Here is a 26,776-nt window from a genome sequence, read left to right as displayed (position 1 = left end):
GATAATTTTGCTGGCTATAGTATTCGTAGCTGACAGTTTTTCTGTTTTCAGCATTTAAATATGTACTTTCAATGCCATCTGGTCTCCATTACTTCTGACAAGAACTCAGCCATTAATTGTGGTTTTGTTCTTTTGTGTGTGGTTACCTGTTATACACATGTTCTTTTAACATCTTGTTGTTGACTGTAAGTAGTTTATGATGTATGTATACAAGTGTTTATCCCACTGGGGTTCTGTCAAGCATTCCAAATCTGGGGTTTACTGTTTATCACCAGACTTGGGACATTAGCAGTCATTATTTATTATTTTTTATCCCTTGTGTCATCTCGTGGAACTTCCCACTATACATATATTGGTGCACTTGATGTCCTACAGATCTCAGAGGCTTTCTTCAGTTCACTGTTTATTTTCTCTTTTTTAGATGGCTTAGTTTTATTGAACTGTTTTCGTGTTTTTTGATTGTTTGCCATCTCAAATCTGCTGCTGAGTCTGTATAATGAAGTTTTCATTTCAGTTATTGTACTTTTAAACTGAAATTTCTAGAGTGGGTTCTGTTTTATTGATTTTACTCTTTTGAGATTCCCAGCTTGTTTGGGTGTCATCATATTTTCTTTTCATTATATAAACATACGTTACTTTATTCCTTTAATATATTATCATGACTGGTTTATTTGCCTGGTGTTTTGGGTCCACTCACAGTAGTTTCTTTTTCCTTCTGTCTGACTCACTGATTGTACATCTTCTGATTTTTCTGTTGATAATTGGCCGTTTTGATTAATTTATTATACTAACTCTAAAGTCTTTTTTTTCCCCGAGAGTCATTGTTGCCGATTTTTTGTTTTAGTATTATGGTTTTTTTAAGTTAATTGGATGGATTTAATCTGCAAAATTTATGTCCCCTGCAACTGCAGCAACTGACTAACATCTCTGGTTATTTTTCTTATTTTCATTTTTACCATGGCTTTCTAGGAGCTGCCTCCATGTCTACATAGTGAGTGTTTAGATGTTCAAACATCTTGAGCCAGTAAAGCTGAGTTGATTATTGGTTGATTATATGAATTAGGGAGTGTAGGCAAAGTTTAGGACGTTTATATGTCTGACTCAGCTTGTACTTCCTGTCTGGCCCTTTGGGAACTTCTTTGCAAACAGCCTCTTAGTGAGTCTGTGTTGTGTGGGGAGCTTATTAGCCTGTTGGTACTCTTCATCTGTGCATGTACACAGCCTCGCTGACAGACAGGGATGAACGGGGAGCTTGGATGCTTAAGAGTTTTTCCTCTTGCTAAGCTCTGCCTCCCATTGAGCCAAGGATCTGTGGCAATCTTATCAGTTCCCTCTTTGACTCCCTGGTTTCCAGGATTTTCCTGTTAAATTTCTGGCCGGTGTGGGATGTGCTACTTGCCCGAAGCAAGTCTGCAAACTCTAGGTTATCGGCACTGTCAGCTTTTTCTGTTTATTTTCTAAGAACTTACCGCTTTTATCAACAGTGCTAAAGGGTATATTGCACTCTGCTCCATATCAGGGCATCCTATCTTCAGCAACAAAGCTGCTGGTTTTTCACTAGCAGCCCCACCCTGGTGGCGCTACTGCCTACCAAGCTTCCTTGAGGGGATAGGACCAGTCCTGGCAAAAACATCATTTATTGCCACTGTTCTTACCTGAGATTCAGCAGTTTTTCATGCATAAAGTGTTCTTAATTTGTGTATGCCATCAGTTACTTTGCAAATACAGTAAGCTGACCCTTGAATAACAGGGGTTAGGGGCCCTGACGACCTCTGTAGTTGTAAATCTGCATATAACTTTATTGGTTAGTGATTGACAATCCAAATTAATTTTTTAAATGTTTCTATTCTAGAATACTTGTGAATTGAAAGAATACCGCACAGCATAAAGAACAGTAACATGGTAGGAGAGAAACAGCCTGATTTTAAGAGCTTGGAAGTGGGAATCAGGGATTTCTGAAATGTTACTCACTGTGTATAGAAAAGAAAGAAAATAGTTTATTGGCTGTCTTCTTCCTGTGCAGGAATGTGAGCATCTTAGTTAGATGCCAGGAGCATTGATGTTGAGATTGGGTCATCAGTCACAGTGCTGCCCTTAAGGAAAGTTGCACTTTGAAATTTGAGGAATGTTTGAAGCATGAAGTTAATTACTCATCACTACTGACATGGTATCAGTAGAAGTAGCATATTACTGATAAAAGTGCCCTGTGTATACCCTAATGGAATGTCAGTAACCAGAAAAACCTTTTTTTGAAAATCATCTAAAACACATTGGTAATCTTCTCTGTTTTTGTAAATAGCATTAAATATACTTAAATGGTGGCCTGTTTACTTACTTTTGGACTTTTTTTTGATGCACAGTGAAGTGTTGATCTTAAGTGGATTTTGACCGGTGTATATACTAATATAATGATTATTCCAGTCAGGATTCAGAATATTTTCATCACTCCAGAAAGTTCCCTGTGCCCACTTCTAGTCAGTCTGTTTCTTTTCCCTGTTCAGGTATCTGGTGGTCGAAGCCCTGTATTGCCAGAAAGTTGGGACTGATCTTGTCTTTGTTGACTGCGGCGTGTGAGGTCGCTTTAATCATGTCTGATTCTGTGACCCTTATGCACTGTAGCCCACCAGGTTCCTCTGTCCATGGGATTCTCCAGGCAAGAATACTGGAGTGAGTTGCCATGCCCTCCTCCAGGTGTCTTTGTTGATTAAGCTAAGCTGTTATTGGTGTCTTAAGTAGGCGTTTCAAATAAACTATTTCAAGGTAGCACTTGGGAGTTTTGTTCTGTAGTATGTTTAATAATGTAATTGTGAGACATTAAAATAATGAAACAGCAACAGATAACCTGGTGGGCTGCAGTCCATGGGGTTGTGAAGAGTTGCCCATGACTGAGCGACTAACACACACACACACACAGTGCTTATTGAGTACTAAACATTCTGCCAAGTGCCTTATTATTTATTCAATTTTTGCAGAACCTACCAGTGAGGTAGGTTCTATTGTTGGATTTATTGTAAAGATATAGAAACTGAAGCATAGGAGAAACTAGTTTGTTTAAGCTCACAAAGCTATTAAATGGCAGAGCAGATATTTGAACCTTGTGTTCAGACTTCAGAGCCTATATTCTTAACCACTATATTATGTTCCCTGTTAGTATATGTGGGCTGAGTAGACCTTTTTGAGCTGATGAAGCAATCTAATCACCATTTATAGTGAGTTTTCCGATAGGACCCCAATTATCAATTTAAGACAGATACTGGAACATTACTTCTTTGAAAGTTGGAGTTCCCAGTTAAAAAAATAGACAATGGATTTGGATAGATGTTTCACCAAAATGATGTAATATAGCCAATAAGCACATGAAAAGAGGCTCAAAATGATTTATTCATTAGGGAAATGGTAAATAAACTACAAGATACTACCATACTCACTGGAACGGATACTATTAAAAAGAGCAAGCGTTGGCAAGGAGGTAGAAAAATTAGAACTCTCATGGGCTGCTGGTGTGAATGTGAAATAGTGCAGTCACTGTGGAAGACAGTTTGACAGTTCCTCAAAAAGTTAACACAGTTATCATATGACCTAGCAATTCCATTCCTATGTATATAGCCGAAATAATTGGTAACAGGTGTTCAGTCAGGAATTTGTGGATGAACATTGATAGCAGCGCTTTTCACAGTAGCCAGAAGGTGGAAACAGCCCACATATCCATCAATAGATGAATGGATAAACACGATATGGTATATAGATACAAGGGAATATTCAGTCATATAACAATAATGTATCGATACATGCTACAACATGGAGGAACTTTAAAAGATTATGTTAAATGAAACAGACCAGATATGAAAGGCCACAAATCATATGATTCTGTTTATATGAAATCTCCAGAATAGTCACATCCATAGGTCAGAAAGTAGATTATTGGTTGCTAGGAGCTGGGGGGTAGGGAGGGATTGAAGAATGACTATTAGTAGATAACAGAGTGTCTTATTGAAGTGATTGAAAATACTCTGGAATTATATAGATGATTGCACAACTCTGAATATACAGAAACCTAGTAAACTAGACACTATAAAAGTAAAAAATAGACTAAAAGCTGATAATATTTAGTTTATCAGACATAATATACATTTATAACTACTTGAAAAGTAGATTAGAATTTCCTGAAGGCTGGTATAAGGAGCTCTTTATACTGTGTGATAATCTAGAGGAAAGATGAGTTGTTTAATCAAATAGATTTAGAAAATATACATACTGTATCTATTGAAGGTTGATAGTGTACATCAGCCCACTAAAGATTTGCTAAAGGTCTATGGTAAAGACACATGTTCAGCTTCAACACAGGGTTTTTACAGTTGAATGGATCTCTAGTCCTTTAAATAATCACTAGTTTCTACAGAACCTACTTAGGTATATCCAGCATGGAAACTGCTGGTCACGTTATTAAAATTCTTAGTTTATTAAGAATTAAGTAAAATCCTTAAACTGGCCACATTTCAAGTGCTCAGTAGTCATGTGTTACTAGTATGTATTATATTGGACAGTGCATTTCTCGTCTTGCTGAAAGCTTGATTGGAAAGTGTTAGTATAGGTAATACAATAAGACATACAGTCATAGGATGTTTTAATTTACTCTTAGTATTCTACTTTTCAGTTATTATGGAGCATTACAAAGAGAGAATATGATAGATTGAATCATGTCTCCCACCAAAAAATAAGTTGATTTCCTAACCCACAGTACCAGAAAAAGAATTTTTTTTTTTTAGTAGAGTCAATAGTTAATTGGGGGGGCCTTTAAACGTGTTGATTTCTGCTATTGACAAAGTCAGAGTGGTACTTATTAATATTTATAACATTTCTTACTACATTTATGCAAAATGAAGAGAAGAAGAAGAAAGGTGAGACTGAAGACTGCTGCTTGTCTGCTTTACATAAAAGCTTGGTGGTTTCATAAGCCCATGTTATTGTACATTATTCTTTTGTTTCAGTATGGATCCAAAAAGAGTAAAAAAAAACATCAGGTTTAGTATGCTTTCCGACTTCCAAATTACAGAATTATTCATTTTGAGAACTGAAAAATTTACAAAATATTTAAACATTAAAATAGAAATTAAAAATTAGCAAATACTAAAATAAAACATAGCTATGATTTTAGTTTAGTGATTAAATGTCACTCCGATTGACTCATCTTTATTAATCCAATAGGCAAATTATTCTCATTGCTGATTATAGCAATAGAAACCTTTTTGTTTTCAAAGCCCTCTTACTGAATTGGTTAATGTCTTCTTTGTAATCGATATTAAATAATTTTTCAGATAGGTCAAAGATCCATAAATCATCAAAAATGTAGAATTTATGCTAACTTGTATCTTAGATGTATTCATTTTAGTTGCGAAACAAATTGCAATCAGTTTTTGTTGTTTTTGTCTTTCTGTCCCTCCTATCTTTTGCCATAGTTCATGTTTCTCTTTAGGCTTTTGCAGTAGATTCTGAGTAGGCCTAAGTATTTTTTCCCTTTAATTAGTTCTTCAAAAGACCATATAAGATAACTTGTTTTTAACTTTCAAACGATATTTTTTAGTATATAATTGACATATGTATAAATTGTACATATTTGTAGTTTAAATTTGTTTTTTTGACATGTATATACCCATGTAACTATCACTGTAATCGTGATAATGAACACATCTTTTATCACTCTGTTTCCTCCTGTCTCTCTTTTCTGTGTGTGGTTTATTTATTTATTTTTTACTTTACAATATTATATTGGTTTTGCCATACATCAACATGAATTTCGAAACATGTATAATATCCTCCTGTCTCTTTATAGTTGCTTCCCACTGCTCTTCATCTCTTGACAGTGACTCATCTGCTTACTTCTCTCACTGTAGATTAGTTTGCATTTTCTAAAATTTTATATAAATGAAATCATACGTATATTCTTGTTTTTTGGTTGTTGTGTGTCTTCACTTAGCATAATTGTAAAGAGGAAATTAACATTGGTACAGTAAGTATAAATCTCATTGAAATTTTCCCCAATTTTTTTTATGGATGATTTGTTTCTGTTCTAGACTTGTATTTCACATTGCATGTAGTTGTTATTTCCCCTTAGTCTTCCATTCAGTACAGTTGTTCAGTTTTCCTTGTCTGTTATGATCCTCTGGAAGAATATTGTTCAGTTCATTTATAGCATCAGTCAGCTTGTTTTCTCTTTTTTTTTCTTCATGAATGGAATGTGCTTATGTATTTTTGGTAGGAATATCATGAAAATGTCCTTCTCAGTATATATCAGAGTTCATGATGTTCATATGTCTTTCTGTTGTCGACCTTTACCTTGATCACTTGTTGTCTGCCAGTTTTCTCTACTGTAAAGTTATTGTAACTTGGAGAAGATAATGTGCATATCCTGTTTTTTCTGAAACTTTTGCATGCTGATTTTAGTGTCCATTGTTGGATCTTGGCTGCAGCTATTATGCTGTTATGTGGTGTTTATCTAATTCTCTGCATCCCTGTTTCCTTTTGCATTTATTAATTGGAACACTAATGTAAGAAAGAGCTGTCCTTTTGCTTTCATTTATTCAGTAACTTGTATCAGTATATTTTTGTGTATATATGCTAAAATACAACACTAATTTTATTTAAATTTTTGACTTAAAAAATTGAATTTTGTTTTTATTCTTAAGAATTTTTCATTTATTTTCGATACAAGTCACTGATGCAGATATGATTTCCTTGTTTTTTTTTTAATTTCAGTTTATAGCATGTCTTTATTCTTTTTAGTAGTGTTTTCTAAAGTGTTTTGAAGTATTTTTAAATTTTTATAAGGATCACTCTGTCACTTTTAATAATATTTATTTTGTGAGTCATGATTTTTATATCTTATCTACGAAATCTTTTCCTAATCCAAGACCACAGAAGATTTTCTCCTGTATTCCTGAACGTTGATGGATCAGGTCTTACATATAGGTCTATAATAGGTGAATTAATTGTATTAATGTACATGTATTAATATATCTTTTCCGTTCAGTTGCTCAGTCATGTCTGACTCTTTGCGACCCCCATGAACTGCAGCACACCAGGCCTCCCTGTCCATCACCAACTCCCGGAGTTTACCCAAACTCATGTCCATTGAGTCAGTGATGCCATCCAACCATCTCATCCTCTGTCCTCCCCTTCCCCTCCTGCCCTCAGTCTTTCCCAGCATCAGGGTCTTTTCAAATTAGTCAGCTTTTCACATCAGATGGCCAAAGTATTGGAGTTTCAGCTTCAACATCAGTCCTTCCAATGAACACCCAGGACTGATCTCCTTTAGGATGGACTGGTTGGATCTCCTTGCAGTCCAAGGGACTCTCAAGAGTCTTCTCCAACACCACAGTTCAAAAGCATCAATTCTTCGGCGCTCAGCCTTCTTCACAGTCCAACTCTCACATCCATACATGACTACTAGAAAAACCATAGCCTTGGCTAGACGGACCTTAGTCGGCAAAGTAATGTCTCTGCTTTTGAATATGCTGTCTAGTTTGGTCATAACTTTCCTTCCAAGGAGTAAGCGTCTTTTAATTTCATGGCTGCAGTCACCATCAGCAGCCCCCCAAAATAAAGGCAGCCACTGTTTCTACTGTTTCCCCATCTATTTGCCATGCAGTGATGGGATTGGATGCCATGATCTTCGTTTTCTGAATGTTGAGCTTTAAGCCAACTTTTTCACTCTCCTCTTTCACTTTCATCAAGAGGCTCTTTAGTTCTTCTTTACTTTCTGCCATAAGGGTGGTATCATCTGCATATCTGAGATTATTCAATATTTCTCCCAGCAGTCTTGATTCTAGCTTGTGCTTCTTCCAGCCCAGTGTTTCTCTTGATGTACTCTGCATATAAGTTAAATAAGCAGGGTGACAATATACATTCCTGACGTGCTCCTTTTCCAATTTGGAACCCGTGTGTTGTTCCATGTCCAGTTCTAACTGTTGCTTCCTGACTGCATAGAGGTTTCTCAAGAGGCAGGTCAGGTGGTCTGGTTTAGGTATAGTTATTTTAATACTTTTGTGTTTTAACTTTTATACTAGGATTGAAAGAAATTTACCTATCACCATTACAGTATTCTGTATTTGTCTATATTTATAGTAGTGAAAACTGTGGTGTTGGAGAAGACTCTTGACAGTCCCTTGGACTGCAAGGAGATCCAACCAGTCCATCCTAAAGGAGACCAGTCCTGGGTGTTAATTGGAAGGACTGATGCTGAGGTTGAAACTCCAATACTTCGGCCACATTATGCGAAGAGTTCTCATTGGAAAAGACCCTGATGCTGGGAGAGATTGGGGGCAGGAGGAGAAGGGAATGACAGGATGAGATGGCTGGATGGCATCACTGACTCGATGCACATGAGTTTGGGTGAACTCTGGGAATTGGTGATGGACCCGGAGGCCTGGCGTGCTGCAGTTCATGGGGTCGCAAAGAGTCTGACGCAACTGAACTGACTGAAGTGTTAGTCACTTAGTCATGTCCGATTCTTTATGATCCCATGGACTGTAGTCTGCTAGGCTCGTCTGTCCATGAAATTCTTCAAGAAAGAATATTGGAGTGGGTAGCCTAAGTCCCCTACATACAAATGAGTTGTGTTCTGAAAGCAAGTTCGTAAGTCCAGTTTGTCATAGGTCCACCAAAGTTAGCCTAGGTACGCAACTAACACAATTGGCTGTGTAGTACTGTACTATAATAGGTTTTTTTTTAATTAAAAAAATTAATTGGTGAATAATTGTTTTACAATGCTATGTTAGTTTCTGCTGAACAACAATGTGAATCAACTATAAGTATACATATATTCCCTCCTATCCCCTCCATTCCACCCCTTTAGATCATCACAGAGCAGCGAGCTGGGCTCACTGTGTTACACAGAGCTTCCCACTAGCTATAGAGTTTACACATAGTGGTGTATGTCAGTCAGTGCTGCTCTCTGAATTTATCCCACTGCTCCTTCCCCCATTCTCTACTCCTGCCTTGCAAATAGGTTCATTGGTACTCTTTTTCTAGATTCCATAGATATGTGTTAATAGATGATATTTGTTTTCCTCTTTCTGCCTGACTTCATTATAACACGTTTATAGTACTTTTCACACAAGGAATATGTAAAAAAAAAATATTTTTAATCTTACAGTACAGTACCTTGAAAAGTACAGTAGTATAGTACAACAGCTGGCATACAGAGGCTGACGTTGCGTGACCAGGCAAGAAGAGTTATTGATGGGAGGAGGGAGAGAAGGTGGGAGATGAGAGATGGAGGGCAAGCTACAATTTGCCTGATATTGATGGAAGTTTGCAACTTGAATGTTCATATGTACTTACTGTACCTGTGCCAGCCAATTTTATACTTTCTTATGCTGTTATGTTCCCTGGTGGCTTAGAGGGTAAAGCGTCCGCCTGCAGTGTGGGAGACCCAGGTTCAATCTCTGAGTTGGGAAGATCCCCTGGAAAAGGCAATGGCACCCCACTCCAGTACTCTTGCTTGGAAAATCCCATGGACGGAGGAGCCTGGTAGGCTGCAGTCCATGGGGTCACTAAGAGTTGGACATGACTGAGCGACTTCACTTTCACTTTTATGCTATTATGTTGCTGTTTAGTGAGTCTTCATTTTAACCTGAAGAGTTGGTGAGTAGGGCTAGTGGTGATGAACTCCCTCAATTTTTGTTTATTTGGGAAAGACTTTAGTTTTCCTTCCTTTTTTAAAGACAGCTTGCCATTATAGTATTCTTGGTTGACAGCTTTTATCTTTTAGCACTTTGAATATATTGTCCCACTACCTTCTGACCTGCAAAGTTTTTGCTGAGAAATTCATGTGATTCCCTTGTACATTACAAGTTGGCTTTTTCTTCTGCTTTCAAATTTCCATCTTTGGTTTGAATTTTGACAGTTTAATCTTAATTTGTCTCATTGGAGATTTGAGTTCCTTTTCTTTGGGGTTTTTATGGGCTTCTTGGATCTGGGAATCCATTTCCTTCCTCAGATTTGGGAAGCTTTCAGCCATTATTTCTTTGAATAAATTTTCTGGTCATTTTTTCTTCTATACATACATTGATTGGGCTGCTTGTTGGTGTCTGACAAGTTCCTTAGTTTTTTTGTTTTTTGGTTTTTTTTTAGATTTTTTTTAACTTTTTTTTTCCTTATGCTTGTGTGTGTGTGTGTGTGTGTGTGTGTGTGTGTGGTTTTTTTTTAAATTTTCATGGTTGTGCCACACGGCATGTTGGATATTAGTTCCCCAACCAGGAATCAAACCTATGCTCCTTGCATTGGAAGTGCAGTCTTAACTACTGGACTGCCAGAGAAGTCCCATTGCTTTTGTAACTGAATGATTCCTGATCACTTTTCTTAGACCTTTCTGCTTGATAGTTTCCCACTGAACCCCTCTAGTGAAATTTTATTTCAGTTATTTTATTTTTTAGCTCTATGATTTTTGCTTGGCAGGCATATATGTGTGTGTGCGTGTGTATACACATATATGGATCTGTATATATTTAACAGTATTTTATGTTGGAATTCTCACTTTGCTTATGCATTATTTTCCTCACTTAAGTGAACACGTTTGTGATGGTTGTTTTGAATCTGTCCAGTAAATGATAAATCTCTAGTTCACCATGGTCTCTTTCTAGACATTTATCCTGTGTCCTTTGGAACATAGTTGCCTGTTTCTTCATCTTCCTTGACTCTCCTTGTTGGTTTCTGTGCATTAGACAAAGCAAGCAACTCTCCAGTCTTAATGAGTTGGCCTCATATAGTAGAAGATCCCTACCAGTCAGCCCAGCCAGAGATTCCGATGGCATCTCAAAACTTGAAACCAAGCCATGCCTGTGGGGCAACCCAAGACGGGCGGGTCATGGTGGAGAGGTCTGACAGAGTGTGGTCCACTGGAGAAGGGAATGGCAAGCCACTTCAGTATTCTAGCCTTGAGAACCCCATGAACAGTACGAAAAGGCAAAATGATAGGATACTGAAAGAGGAACTCCCCAGGTTATTAGGTGCCCAATATGCTACTGGAGATCAGTGGAGAAATAACTCCAGAAAGAATGAAGGGACGGAGCCGAAGCAAAAACAATACCCAGCTGTGATGTGACTGGTGATAGAAGCAATGCAGTAAAGAGCAATATTGCATAGGAACCTGGAATGTCAGGTCTATGAATCAGGGCAAATTGGATGTGGTCAAACAAGAGATGGCAAGAGTGAACATCGACATTCTAGGAATCAGGGAACTAAAATGGACTGGAATGGGTGAATTTAACTCAGATGACCATTATATCTACTACTGCGGGCAGGAATCCCTCAGAAGAAATGGAGTAGCCATCATTATCAACAAAAGAGTCCGAAATGCAGTACTTGGATGCAATCTCAAAAATGACAGAATGATCTCTGTTCATCTCCAAGGCAAACCATTCAATATCACAGTTATCCAAGTCTATGCCCAAACCAGTAATGCTGAAGAAGCTGAAGTTGAACAGTTTTATGAAGACCTACAAGACCTTTTAGAACTAACACCCAAAAAAGATGTCCTTTTCATTATAGGGGACTGGAATGCAAAAGTAGGAAGTCAAGAAACACCTGGAGTAACAGGCAAATTTGGCCTTGGAATGCAGAATGAAGCAGGGCAAAGACTAATAGAGTTTTGCCAAGAAAATGCACTGGTCATAGCAAACACCCTCTTCCAACAAGACAAGAGAAGACTCTACACATGGGCTTCACCAGATGGTCAACACCGAAATCAGATTGATTATATTCTTTGCAGCCAAAGATGGAGAAGCTCTATACAGTCAATAAAAACAAGACCAGGAGCTGACTGTGGCTCAGATCATAAACTCCTTATTACCAAATTCAGACTTAAATGGAAGAAAGTAGGGAAAACCGCTAGACCATTCAGGTATGACCTAAATCAGATCCCGTATGATTATACAGTGGAAGTGAGAAATAGATTTAAGGGCCTAGATCTGATAGATAGAGTGCCTGATGAACTATGGAATGAGGTTCGTGACATTGTACAGGAGACAGGGATCAAGACCATCGCCATGGAAAAGAAATGCAAGAAAGCAAAATGGCTGTCTGGGGAGGCCTTACAAATAGCTGTGAAAAGAAGAGAAGCAAAAAGCAAAGGAGAAAAGAAAAGATACAAGCATCTGAATGCAGAGTTCCAAAGAATAGCAAGAAGAGATAAGAAAGCCTTCTTCAGCAATCAATGCAAAGAAATAGAGGAAAAGAACAGAATGGGAAAGACTAGAGATCTCTTCAAGAAAATTAGAGATACCAAGGGAACATTTCAGGCAAAGATAGACTCGATAAAGGACAGAAATGGTATGGACCTAACAGAAGCAGGAGATATTAAGAAGAGGTGGCAAGAATACACGGAAAACTGTACAAAAAAGATCTTCACGACCCAGATGATCATGATGATGTGATCACTAATCTAGAGCCAGACATCTTGGAATGTGAAGTCAAGTGGGCCTTAGAAAGCATCACTACGAACAAAGCTAGTGGAAGTGATGGAATTCCAGTTGACCTGTTTCAAATCCTGAAAGATGATGCTGTGAAAGTGCTGCACTCAATATGCCAGCAAATTTGGAAAACTCAGCAGTGGCCACAGGACTGGAAAAGGTCCGTTTTTCATTCCAATCCCAAAGAAAGGCAATGCCAAAGAATGCTCAAACTACCGCACAATTGTACTCATCTCACACGCTAGTAAAGTAATGCTCAAAATTCTCCAAGCCAGGCTTCAGCAATAAGTGAACCATGAACTCCCTGATGTTCAAGCTGGGTTTAGAAAAGGCAGAGGAACCAGAGATCAAATTGCCAACATCCGCTGGATCATGGAAAAAGCAAGAGAGTTCCAGAAAAACATCTATTTGTGCTTTATTGACTATGCCAAAGCCTTTGACTGTGTGGATCACAATAAACTGTGGAAAATTCTGAAAGAGATGGGAATACCAGACCACCTAACCTGCCTCTTGAGAAATCTGTATTCAGGTCAGGAAGCAACAGTTAGAACTGGACATGGAACAACAGACTGGTTCCAAATAGGAAAAGGAGTACGTCAAGGCTGTATATTGTCACCCTGCTTATTTAACTTCTATGCAGAGTACATCATGAGAAATGCTGGACTGGAAGAAGCACAAGCTGGAATCAAGATTGCTGGGAGAAATATCAATAACCTCAGATAGGCAGATGACACCACCCTTATGGCAGAAAGCGAAGAGGAGCTAAAAAGCCTCTTGATGAAAGTGAAAGAGGAGAGTGAAAAAGTTGGCTTAAAGCTCAACATTCAGACAACTAAGGTCATGGCATCTGGTCCCATCACTTCATGGGAAATAGATGGGAAACAGTGCAAACAGTGTTAGACTTTATTTTTTTGGGCTCCAAAATCAGTGCAGATGGTGACTGCAGCCATGAGATTAAAAGACGCTTAACTCCTTGGAAGAAAAGTTATGACCAACCTAGATAGTATATTCAAAAGCAGAGACATTATTTGCCGACTAAGGTCCGTCCAGTCAGGGCTCTGGTTTTTCCTGTGGTCATGTATGGATGTGAGAGTTGGACTGTGAAGAAGGCTGAGCGCCGAAGAATTGATGCTTTTGAACTGTGGTGTTGGAGAAGACTCTTGAGAGTCCCTTGGAGTGCCAGGAGATCCAGCCAGTCCATTCTGAAGATCAGCCCTGGGATTTCTTTGGAAGGAATGATGCTAAAGCTGAGACTCCAATACTTTGGCCACCTCATGCGAAGAGTTGACACATTGGACAAGACTCTGATGCTGGGAGGGATTGGGGGCAGGAGGAGAAGGGGATGACAGAGGATGAGATGGCTGGATGGCATCACTGACTTGATGGACGTGAGTCTGAATGAACTCCGGGAGTTGGTGATGGACAAGGAGGCCTGGCGTGCTGCAATTCTTGGGGTTGCAAAGAGTCGGACACGACTGAGCGACTGAACTGAACTGAACATGCTTACTTTGTTCTTTTCAGCCCCCTAGTATCTGGATTATGCTGGATCCCTCCACAGCATCAAAACTAGTAATACTGAAGCCATTTCTCAGGCCTCCTCTAAAAAAGTTCGATCATTTGATGCTTCATCTAACTGTTTCCCTCCCTAGGGAGAAGCTAAGAGCTGAGCTTTTTAATCCAGTTGCTCTGTGCTGAGCTGGAGGAGGAGCAACGCTAGCCCAAGCCTTGGTCTCTATTCTCATCAACTCCTTGGTGACTAAATTATGTCAGTATCATCACTGCTCAGTGGAAGGCAAGAGAGACCCCCCCCCCCCCCCATCCCTGCCCTGCACTCTGGGCAGCCCCCAGAAAAGTTGAGGCATTGAAGTTGTGGACTAATTCTTTAGCTCCACAGGGAGAAACTACGCTTGTGGAGGAGCAGTGGTTATCTACTCAGTGTATGCTTAGTGAAAGAGGAGAGTGAAAAAGCTGACTTAAAACCCAACATTCAGAAAACAAAGATCATGGCATTGGGTGCCATCACTTCACGGCAAATAGATGGGGAAACAATGGAAACAGTGACAGACTTTATTTTTTTGCGCTCCAGAATCACTGCAGATGGTGACTGCAGCCATGAAATTAAAAGATGCTTGCTCCTTGGAAGAAAACTTGTGACAAACCTAGACAGCATATTAGAAAGCATAAACATTGCTTTACCAACAAAGGTTCGTCTAGTCAAAGCTTTGGTTTTTCCTGTAGTCATGTATGAATGTGAGAGTTGGACCATAAAGAAAGCTAAGCACTGAAGAATTGATGCTTTTGAAGTGTGGTGTTGGAGAAGACCTCTGAGAGTCCCTTGGACAGCAAGGAGATCAAACCAGTCAACTGGAAGGACTGAAGCTGAAGCTCCAATACTCTGGCCACCTGATATGAAGAACTGACTCATTGGAAAAGACCCTGCCTGATACTGGGAAAGATTGAAGGCAGGAGGAGAAAGGGGATAACAGGATGAGGTGGTTGGATGGCATCACCGACTCAATGGACGTGAGTTTGAGCAAGCTCTGGGAGTTGATGATGGATAGGGAAGCCTGCATGCTACAGCCCGTGGAGTTGCAAAGAGTTGGGCACGGCTCAACAACTGAAGCCCCCAGACAGCTAGACATTTCCAGGTCCTGTCAGCACTCTGAGACAGATAAGACAACCCATTCGTTTGAGTAGACCCCATAAAGTTGGGGTTTTGGACATGTGGACCAATTCTTTCTTTCTCCAGGGGGAAGCTGAGAGCTAGAATTTTCTTCTCTGCTAACCTTGTGCTGAGCTGTAGAGAATAGCGATGGTGACTACTATCCAAGCCACTGTCTCTGTCCTCCCCCAGGTAGCTTGATTATGCCAGTTCTGACAGTATCTTATGCAAGACTGACAAGATAGAAGCCTGTCCTCTGAGAAGCCCCCTTGGAAAGGTTGGCGCATTGGACACACAGACCACTCCTTTTCCTTTGCAGGGATTAACTGTGGGCTGGAGGGTTTCATCCTGCTTGTATGACACTGTGTTGGTGGTAGGAATTCTGGTGAGAAGGTGTCCTGAGTTTTCCTACCAGTTTTAATGAGCCTTCTCGCTCATTCATCCAGCATTCAGGTGCTTTTCAATTAGTTTCTGTATTCCTCAAAAAAGGGGATTTGTCTGTGAATTGTTAGGGGTTGAGGAAAGAATCCAAAAGTATGTATTCTGACATTTTGCTAATGTCATTTCCCATCAAGGTATTTTTTTTTTAAACTTTTAATTGATATTTGAAGTACAATCACTAATGACTGGCAGTTTTGTTTTCAGAGCTTTGTCAGTGTCTTAGAAACTTCTGTATTTCAATTTTAGAGATTGAAAAAAGCTTCTGAGGGAATGACTTATGTAGCTTTGGAAAATGGTGTTGTAACTGGTTATTCTCAAGCTAAATTAAAAGAAGTTATCCATAACAACTGTATTCTATTTGGTAAAATTGTTTTTTATGAGAATATATTTAGCAATTCCAAAATACTGTATCCATATATAGAACAGAGAACTAAATTAGTTGTATGAAATGATAGCCAAGCACTCACTGTCAGAAGAAAGTTCCAAGTAAGGGTGAAGTCTAGAATTAAGCACATTGTGCTTGATTATGGTCACATATGTTTCTGTTTATAAATATTTGCATATATTAAAATCAGTATTTATAGATATGTGTGTAGATGTGGGTTAGTATAGGTTCATATATTTCCTACTGTATTTTCTCAGAAAACCTAAAGGTAATGACATCCCACTAGCAGTAAGCATCTTGGTTTCAGGTCTTGTTTTCTAAATATTGTTTCTAATTAAAAGAGTCAGGAATTTCTGAAAAAGTTGTTGATTCTAGAGCAAAGGCAGACAAAGTACCAGGTGACCTTGTGGAGCTTTTTTTTAGTGTCAGAAATTAGATGTCCAGTTGTTCCAGCATCATTTGTTGAGAAGACCATCTCTTCTCCATTATGTTGCCTGTGCTCCTTTGTCAGAGGTTAGTTGACTGTGTTTGTGTGTGTCAGTTTCTGGGCTCTCTATTCTGTGGCATTGATCTGTTTTCTACTCTTGCTGATACCACATTGTCTTCATTTCTTTGTCTTTATAGTAAGTCTTGAAATTTGCTGTCAGTCTTTCAATTTAGTTTGTTTCTTTTAATATTGAATTGGGTGTTCTGGATCTTTTGCCTCTCCATGTAAACTTTAGAACCAGTTGGTCAGCATCTGTAAAATAACTTGTGATTTTGATTGGGATTGTGTTGAATCTGTAGATCAAGTTCGGAAGAATTGAAGATTCTTCTTTTGTTCATTGAAACTTTGTAGATTTCCTCACATAGGTCTTACACATGTTTGGAATTTGTACCTAAGTATTTTTTGTTGAAACTTCCACTTATCCGTTGCTAGTAGATAGAAAAGCAATTGATTTTTGTTTAATAACACTTTATCCTGCAACCCTGCTGTAATCACTTATTATTTTCACAAATTTTTTGTTGTTCATTCTTTCTGATTTTCTGTATGTGTGGCCATATCATCTAAGAACAAGTTGAATTTTTCTTCTTAATCTGTATATCTTTTATTTCCTTTTCTTGTGTTATTGCATTAGCTCAGTATGATTTTGAAAAGGAAGGGTGTACCTACCTGATCTTATCAGGAAAACTAGTTTTTTCCAGTGAGTATGCTGTTAGCCATAGGCTTTTGTAGATCTTCTTTGTCAGGTTGAAAAAGTTCCCCTCTGTTCCTAGTTTGCTGATAATTTTTGTCCTGAATGGTGTTGAATTTTGTCAAATTCTTTTTCTACATCTGTTGATTCCTTTAGCCTGTTTATATGATGGTTGATTATATTAGTTTTCACATGTACCACTCTTGAAGACCTGTAGTAAATCCCACTTGATTATGGTATATAATTCTCTTATACATCGTTGGATTTGATTTGCTAATACTGTGTTTAGAATTTTTGCATCTTTGTGCACGAGAGATACTGGTTTGTCATTTTCTTATAATGCCTTTTCTGGTTTTAGTATTGGGGTGATACTGGCCTCAAGGAAGGAGTTCATATTCTCTGCTTTTATCTTCTGAAAGAGATTGTAGAAATTTTGTATAACTTTTTTCTTATGTGTTTGGTAGAATCCACCAGTGAACCCATCTGGGCTGATCCTTTCTGTCTTTGAACCTCATTAATTATCAGTTCAGTTTCTTTAATAGATATAGACTTATTTAGATTTTTTTTTTATGGTTCTTTTTATCTGATTTGCTTGGACTGTTTAAACTTATGAATTAATATTGTTGTTCAGTTGCTAAGTTGTGTCTAACTCTTTGCAACCCCATGGACTGCAGCACTCCAGGCTGTCCTTTACTATCTCCCAGAGTTTGCTCAGGTTCTTGTCCATTGAGTTGGTAATGCCATCCAGCCATCTCATCCTCTGCCACCCCCTTTCCCCCCTGCCCTCAATCTTTCTCACCATGAGGGTCTTTTCCAATGAGTCAACTCTTTGAATCAGGTGGCCAAAGTTTTGAAGCTTCAGCATCAGTCCTTCCAATGACTGTTAAGGGTTGATTTCCTTTAGGATTGACTGGTTTTATCTCCTTGAGGTGCAAGTGACTCTCAAGGGTCTTCTCCAGCACCACAATTCAAAAGCATCAATTCTTTACCCCTCAAGTCTTCTTTATGGTCCAACTCTCCCATCCGTATATGACTACTGGAAAAAACATAGCTCTGACTATATGGACCTTTGTTGGCACAGTGATGTCTCTGCTTTTTAATACACTGTCTAGTTTTGTCATAGCTTTCTCCTTCCAAGGAGGAAATATCTTTTAATTTTGTGGCTGACCCCATCTGCAGTGGTTTTGGAGTGCAGAAAAATAAAACTGTCAGTGCTTCCACTTTTTCCCCTTCTATTTGCCATGAAGTGATGGGACTGCATGCCATGATCTTAGTTTTTTAATGTTGAGTTAGAAAAGGTTATGTTATCTTTTATTATACTTCTAAAATTATTAAAATGCTGTCAGTACTTCATGATGTTATCTTAGATTTACTTATTAGAAACATTAATAAAATACAACTTTTTTCTTCCAGCCCAGTGTATTAATTGTAACCTACAAGGAACCTGCAAAATCATCTTCTCAGTTTGGGTCCTACAAGCAAGCTGAATGGAGGCCAGATAGTACCATGATAGCTGTGTCAGTAAGTAGATTTTAATGGTGTTTTCTTATGAAATCATTACGTTGCATCTAAATTGGATTTTCTTGGGTAAGATCTTTTTACTCTTTCACACTCTTTAGTTTTTACTGTCTGTGATAGCAGTTGTTCTATTTAGGTTACTCCTACTGTATCTTCTTTCTTGATTCTTTTACTTCTTCCCACCGATAAATGGTGCCTACTTTGTTTTCTTTTTATTCCTTTCACTTTCCTTAAAGTCTAATCCAGATTTTTTAAGCTTTCATCTATATTCACATGGTATTCTCAGATTTATATTATGAATCCTTCCCTTTATTCCCAGGGATGTGTCACAAAAATGATAAATTTTGTGTTTATATCATACAACATTCTCATATCCATTTGAATTTATTTCTGCATCTCTTCTCTGGTCCATTAACGTGCTTAGATCTGGTTGATCTTACCTTTTCAAATTCTATTTTTTCATTGTCATCATCACCTAATTTGAGTTAGTGATGTTAATTTGAATTATCATGGTTAACATTTATTGAGCACCTTCTATGTAAGTGTTGTTATAATCAGATTATGTGCATCATCTCTTTCAATCTTTAAATGAACACTTCAAAGTAAATACAATTGCCCTTTCTAGTAGATTAGTGTATTGAGGGTTTGAGAAATTAAGTTTTATCCACAGTTACACAGATAGTATATATTAGAGAGAAGGGCTTTAAAATGAGATACTTAGATTCCATTTACTGTCCTTTCAACTACTACACTAATTTATCTCTGTGCTTTCAATCCTTTTCCTGTTTATGCTGTTTAATACTGACTGGGTTAATCATCCAAAAATGCCTCCATAAAATAAAAAATGTTGAGTAGTTACTCACTTCCTATAGAAAGGTTTTGCAGATTACCAACTATGTATCATATCTACTCTGCTTCCTCTTGGTATGTGGACTATAAACTAAGAATATTTTTATGTATTTAAATGATTGAAAACAATCAGAGGAAAAATATTTTTGACAGTTGAAAATTATTTAAAATTTAAATTTTACTGTCCATAAATAACATTTCCCTGAAAATGCCTATTTACATGTTGTTTACGGCTGCTTTAAAGTGACAGTATCTGAGTTGAGTACTCCCAACAGTGACCATATATGGTGCTTCATCTCTTCACTCTTCCGCTCAGTGTACTATAAATTATAATGAAACATTTATAAATTTTGTGTTTCAAGTACCATGCATATTGCTATACTGTGACATTTCATATTATTTTTATTACTAGTGCATAAGGAATTAAATTGTGTCGGAATGAAAGAAGAGAATAATAAATTTTGAATGTCATGCTTTTAAAGCACATGGGAGTGTGCATTATTTTATTACTGAATTAGATGGAAACATATTGTTTATTTTAGAATGACTATAGTGATGTGAAAAGAATACAATATAAGTTGACCTTACCCAGCTAAGTACTCATCATAGTATTCTCAACTCACTGAAATTAGTAGTCAGGAAAAGTTAGAAAATTTAAAATGGACTCATCATATGAGAATTTTTTTCACAAATACAAAAAATTAAAATGAAGGTGCAATCAAAGTACGTTTGCTTGGTTCTTGTGATGAACTGACAGATGTTAATTCTGCTCAGTTGTTATTTGAATAGTTAAGGCAGAGTGTGAAATGATTATGAATTATTCCCCATGAATAGCATGTGTGAAACAACAGGTAAAAAATTTTTCAAAAAGGTTGAGAGACCACTAATTCAGTATAACCTGAAGTAGAATCTGCTAACGTGTTTTAATTGATGGTGGTAAAAAAACATGGAGCAGAAAAAGGCTTAGTTGGCAAATTTACAAAACTAATCCTTGGGTAAACATTGTAAAACAGATGGTTATATTTTAAGTTTTTGTTAGAAACAGAAGCTGAATATTCTGACTTGCCCAAGCCCAAAGCCTTTCATTGACTTAGCAGTCAGAAATTTATATGTGGTTAAGCCATTTTCATGACAACTGATGCAGATGACACCACCCTTATGGCCGAAAGTGAAGAGGAACTAAAAAGCCTCTTGATGAAAGTGAAAGAGGAGAGTCAAAAAGTTGGCTTAAAGCTCAACAAGATCATGGCATCCGGTCCCATCACTTCATGGGAAATAGATGGGGAAACAGTGGAAACAGTGTCAGACTTTATTTTTGGGGGCTCCAAAATCACTGCAGATGGTGACTGCAGCCATGATATTAAAAGACGCTTACTCCTTAGAAGAAAAGTTATGACCAACCTAGATAGTATATTCAAAAGCAGAGACATTACTTTGCCAACAAAGGTCCATCTAGTCAAGGCTATGGTTTTTCCTGTGGTCATGTATGGATGTGAGAGTTGGACTGTGAAGAAAGCTGAGCGCCAAAGAATTGATGCTTTTGAAGTGTGGTGTTGGAGAAGACTCTTGAGAGTCCCTTGGACTCCAAGGAGATCCAGCCAGTCCATTCGGAAGAAGATCAGCCCTGGGATTTCTTTGGAAGGAATGATGCTAAAGCTGCATGGGGTCGCAAAGAGTCGGACACGACTGAGCGACTGAACTGAACTGAACTGAAACTCCAGTACTTTGGCCATCTCATGCGAAGAGTTGACTCATTGGAAAAGACCCTGATGCTGGGAGGGATTGGGGGCAGGAGGAGAAGGGGACAACAGAGGATGAGATGGCTAGATGGCATCGCTGACTTGATGGGCTTGAGTTTGGGTAAGCTCTGGGAGTCGGTGGTGGACAGGGAGGCCTGGCGTGCTGTGATTCATGGGGTCACAAAGAGCCGGACACGACTGAGCGACTGAACTGAACTAAATGTTTGAATTACAAGTAATGTCAGGCTGCTTTTTATACTTCCATTTCTGTCAAAAGTTAACAAGAAGTGAGATGTCTAAGAAAAATTAGCAATGGATATTTTTTTCTGAATTCAAGCCATGGTTCTGATAGTATTTTTTTGAACTTTGATGCCGTTATGGAAGAAATTTCCATATTTCAGAACCCATTGTACAAATGAGGAGTGCTTCCACCTAACCTTCAATTGGAAGTGATTACAATGTAGTGACATGTTAACATGCAAACATAGAAGAAATGTGGTAGACTGTATAATTGCCTATCAAGTGATGAATGTATTCAGTTAAAATCATGCTCATGGATTGATGTCAGTATTTGGCAGTATGGGTTGGAAAAGACATTTTCACATGAAATTTGTAAAATTACAGATTAGCACTTTGAGGAATCAATTTTGATCATAGGGAACACTAACTTTATTTTTAATTGAAATGTAGTTAATTTACAGTGTTGTGTTAGTTTCTGTTGTACAGCAAAGTGATTCAGTTTTATATATTTATTTCCATCCTTTTCTTTTGTGGTTTGTTACAGGATATTAAAGATAGTTCCCTGTGCTGTATAGTAGGACCTTGGTTATTTATTATATATTTAGTTGTCTGTATCTGCTAATCCCCAATTCCTAATTTATCTTTCCTACACCTCCTTCCCCCTTTAGTAACCATAAATTTGTTTTCTATGTCTGTGAGTCTATTTCTGTTTTGTGAAAAAGATCATTGTATCATATTTTAGATTCCATATATAAGTGGTATCATATAATATTTGTCTTTGTGTATCTGACTTACTTTCCTTATGATAATCTCTAAGTCCATCCATGTTGCTGCACATGGGCATTATTTCGTTCTTTCTATGACTGAGTAATAATCCACTGTATGTACAACATCTTTTATTCATTCATCTGTCAATGGACACTTAGGTTGCTTTCCTGTCTTTGTTTTTGTTCAGTCGCTAAGTCGAGTCTGACTCTGCAACCCCATGGACTGCAGTGCCGGGGTCCAGCCCTGGTGGATCCAGGGTGATTTGAAGGTGGGGACTGAGTCGGCGTCCTTGGAAATAACTTATTTAATTACAGATAGAGAGGGATTAGAAAATTAGCAGAGAAAAAGAGGCTGAATAACTTGGTTTACATGGAATACCAATCACCACCTATGTAGGCCGCAGGCGTCTTCCCATTCTCCTGAAGGAGAGGAGGCACTGAGGCCCCCCCACCCCCGCCCGTCCGATCTTAGAAGCCCAGGCAAAATTAGCAGGCTTGGTGGGTACCCATGCACCAGATGGGAATTCGGCCAGAAAACAGTAGGAGAGAAAAAGAGGCTGAATAACTTGGTTTATGTGGGATACTGATAAAATTCCAAGACAAGGAATTTGCACCATCTACGTTAGGCCACTGGCGCCACTTGAATATTGGAAGGTGCCCCTCCTTGGGCTCCTTCTCGCGTAGGCTTGAAAGCCAGGGCAAGTAAGTAGACGTGGCGAGCACCCACGCTCCAGATGGGAATTCAGCCAGAAAAACGGGGAGCAAGAAAGAACAACACGGGGGAATCAGTCTTTCCAGAAACTGATCCGATTTCTTTATTTTGGGGTTTGCTTTTTTACCTTTTGTTGGAGAAGGCAATGGCACCCCACTCCAGAACTCTTGCCTGGAAAATCCCATGGACGGAGGAGCCTGGTAGGCTGCAGTCCATGGGGTCGCTGAGTCGGAAACGACTGAGCGATTTCACTTTCACTTTTCACTTTCATGCATTGGAGAAGGAAATGGCAACCCACTCCAGTGTTCTTGCCTGGAGAATCCCAGGGATGGGGGAGCCTGATGGGTTGCTGTCTGTGGGGTCACACAGTCAGACACGACTGAAGTGACTTAGCAGCTGCAGCAGCAGCAGCATATACCTTTTGTTACACATAGGGATGAATACAGAGTCACGTGGGAGTCAGCAGTCCTGACCTTTATCAAAATCAGGTGCTTTAACATAAAAAAAGATCTTAGGGGTTTTACATCATTTTCTGGGCATGAGGCCTGCTGACATTTATGCTCCTTTCTTTCTGATAACCAAAAAACTTATTTTTTCCAAGGGTGTTTTTTCTTAAACCAGGCACCACCCTCCAAATAGAGTTGCATTCCTATAGGGTGAGGGTGTAGTGAGTTACAATCAAGAAAGGAATTTATTTAACCCAAGGTTAACATGATTAATCTTAAAGGTTAATACTTATTTCTCCTACATGCTTAAAGGTTAATACTTACTTCTTCTATATGCTAGTTATATTTATTATAAGGGCAGGGAATATGGAGATTTAGCAGCAAACATCAGCCCAACAAATGAAAATTCTTTCACCAATGTTCCCCTTAAGATCTATTTAGTCTTAAGATAGTGATTAAGTTACATTTTTACATAGCAAGGACACAGTGATTTATAACAAAGTACAGTGATCTATTACAAAAGAGAAAATTCATTAACTCAAAAAGTCTAGTATTGCTAACCTTAAAAACTACTATATTTCCTTTTCTATATTCCAAATACATTGATTAATATATTCCCAGGTGCCTAAGGATATGGAGGCCTGGTGGCAGTCATTGACTCAACAATGAGAAAAGCCCTATGCTAATTAAGACTCTCAAAATACTCCAAACTCTCTGTGCTGTTTATGGTTGAGAGGTAGTAAACAATGGCAGGAGTATGGATAATCCTGTCACACAAGCTAGTTTGCCAGCAGAGAGGTTTGACCTGAGACACCCTTGTCACACCCAGGGCAGGGAATTAGCAGCAATTATTGGCACAACAAATGAAGAACTCTTCACCAATATAATTCCTAACCAACCCACTATACTAGTAATTTCTAACTTCCCAAAAGAACTTGCCTTTAGTAACTCTAAAACATCTCGTGCCTCTCAGATTGGGAGGCTGTAAACAATCACATGTGGCCAGCCGAACCTATACAGGTGCGCTAGATAACCTTCAGAGGAGTTGAAACACTCTTGTCACACCCAGGAATTTTTATTGACTTGGAGCTGCACGTTTACTCCTTCTCCGAGAGAACTGGTGGGGAGCAGCCCCCCATAAAGTCAGAGGTGTAGGCAAGAGCATGAAACAGTGAAGTAGATAGACTCTGGTTTTGGGGGTAAGTGCTCGGGAACAGGGGGTTTCCTGAGGCTTGATCAGGCCTTTAGGTATGCCAAACCTCCTTCCTCATGACCTTTGTCATGGGCGGAGTTCCTCACGCTGGCTTCCAGCACTGCAGCATGCCACACTATCTCCCAGAGTTTGCTCAAACTCATGTCCATTGTGTCGATGATGCCATCTAACCATCTCATTCTCTATTGCCCTCTTCTCTTGTACTCAGTCTTTCCCAGCATCAGGGTCTTTTCCAGTCAGTAAGCTCTTCACATCAGGTGGCCAAAGTATTGTACCTTGACCTTCAGCATCCGTCCTTCCCAGTGAATAATCAGGGTTGATTTCCTTTAGGATTGACTGGTTTCATCTCCTTTCTGTTCAAGGGACTCTCAAGAGTCTACTTCAGCACCACAGTTTGAAACAGTTTGAAAGCATTAATTCTTTGACACTTAGCTTTCTTTATGGTCCAACTCTCCCATTTGTACATGACTACTGGAAAAACCAAAGCTTTGACTATACAGACCTTTGTTGCCAAAGTAATGTTTCTGCTTTTTGTTATGCTGTCTGGGTTTGTCATAGCTTTCCTTCCAAGGAGCAAGCCCTGTCAGCATTTACTTCTGGGAGCAGTCACAGCATGCTTTTTGGTAACTGTGTTGTAGTCCCAGATGGGTCAGCAGGTAAAGTGTCTGCCTGCAATACAGGAGACGCAGGAAATGCAGGTTTGGTCCCTGGGTTGGGAAGATCCTCTGGAGAAGGAAATGGCTACCCACTCCAGTATTTCTTGCCTAGGAAATTCCATGGACAGAGGAGCCTGGCAGGCTACAGTCCATCGGGTGGCAAGAGTCAGACACTATTTAACAAGTAAGAACAACAGCAACTGAGAAAAGAAGAAAGTTACGAATGTGGGTTCAGTCTTTCCATCTTAGCAGAAGCTAACTCAAAGTAAACCATTTCATCCCATTGTTCAAGTTTCATTTGCCTCTGCCTGCAAAAGAGGTTATATTTTATCTTCATTTTTTATATTATAATGTACTATAATGTAGAATAATACAGATGGAGAACTATCATTTGATAATAGTTTAGGAAGGTCACTGGTATTTTTGTATTATCTGTTCAGTGAGGCAATCACTTGAAGTAGGAATTATTCTTGCCTGGAAAATTCCATGGACAGTGGAGCCTGGTGCAGACTCCATGGGGTCACAAGGAGTTGAACATGACTGATCACACACAGTACAAAGCAATCACTCTTCTTTGCAGTCATTTGTACTAAAAGATAATCTATAAAGGGACACATAAAAATAATCTTAAAAATTATATATTACCATGTGTATTAGCTAAGTGAACTTACTAGATAATTAGAAGTTTAATTGGATTCTAAAGCTTTATAATTTTGATGGTCCTTTGTCTCAAATGTATTTTACATTTTCTTAGCCTCGTACATGAATCCATTGATTGTGAATTAACTGCTTACTTAAAAATTGAGTTATTATGATGGTTAACTTTTTTGGTGCCTGCTCTGTGGTAGGCACTATTTAAGTGCCTATGTGCATTAAAATTATTTTTCATAACAGCCTTCTGATGGTACGTAATTTTGTTACTTCCATCATACGGTTGAGTTGATTGTGGTAGACAGATTAAAGCACCTGCCCCAGATTACATAGATACTATGTACTTCAGATCACACTGCTGATAATGAAGTTCTAACCCATGAAGCCTGTTTCTAGAATTTGAAAGTCTTAATAATTTTGCTTTACTGCCTTTCACTGTTAGCATGGTTGTTTAATCCTACTAGCTATTATGGAATAAAGCTGAATCCAGGAGATATTTTGCAGTTTGCTTTTACAAAAACATCAGTAGACTGTGTGAGAAGCGTATACAGTTGTATGACCTGTAGAGCAATACAACATGAGTCTCTCTCTGCACTTTAAGTCAAAACCAAAGCACTTTTTATGGCCTTCCCCTCAACCGCCAAGAATAGTCATTGTGTGCTCTGGCATGTCAGTTATATTAAAAATTCTATTACTGTATCATCAACAGAGCCACAGTCACCTCCTTATCAAGTTGTACCTTAATATTTTAAGTGTGAGAAAGAAAATCCTTTACCATTTTAAGAATTGGCCCATAGTGTTTCGGAGTGTTTTCTCTGAATATCAAAAGTAGAATATCATTTTAGTAGATATGAT

At 38.5% G+C, this 26,776-nt stretch overlaps 1 protein-coding gene across 1 annotated transcript in view; it reads left to right on the top strand.

Annotated features, from left to right (window-relative positions):
- The window catches only part of RIC1 (RIC1 homolog, RAB6A GEF complex partner 1), a 138,934-nt gene that overhangs the window by 26,648 nt on the left and 85,510 nt on the right, over positions 1–26,776 (top strand). Inside the window, exon 2 of the mRNA XM_052644806.1 lies at positions 18,544–18,651. Within this exon, the coding sequence (XP_052500766.1) occupies positions 18,544–18,651 (108 nt within the window). The remainder of the gene's footprint in view (positions 1–18,543; positions 18,652–26,776) is intronic.

Source organism: Budorcas taxicolor, chromosome 8, assembly GCF_023091745.1.
Source record: "Budorcas taxicolor isolate Tak-1 chromosome 8, Takin1.1, whole genome shotgun sequence".
Classification (NCBI taxonomy): domain Eukaryota; kingdom Metazoa; phylum Chordata; class Mammalia; order Artiodactyla; family Bovidae; genus Budorcas; species Budorcas taxicolor.
The sequence above is the reverse complement of the archived record's forward strand: the minus strand, read 5'-3'. Positions and strand labels throughout refer to the sequence as shown.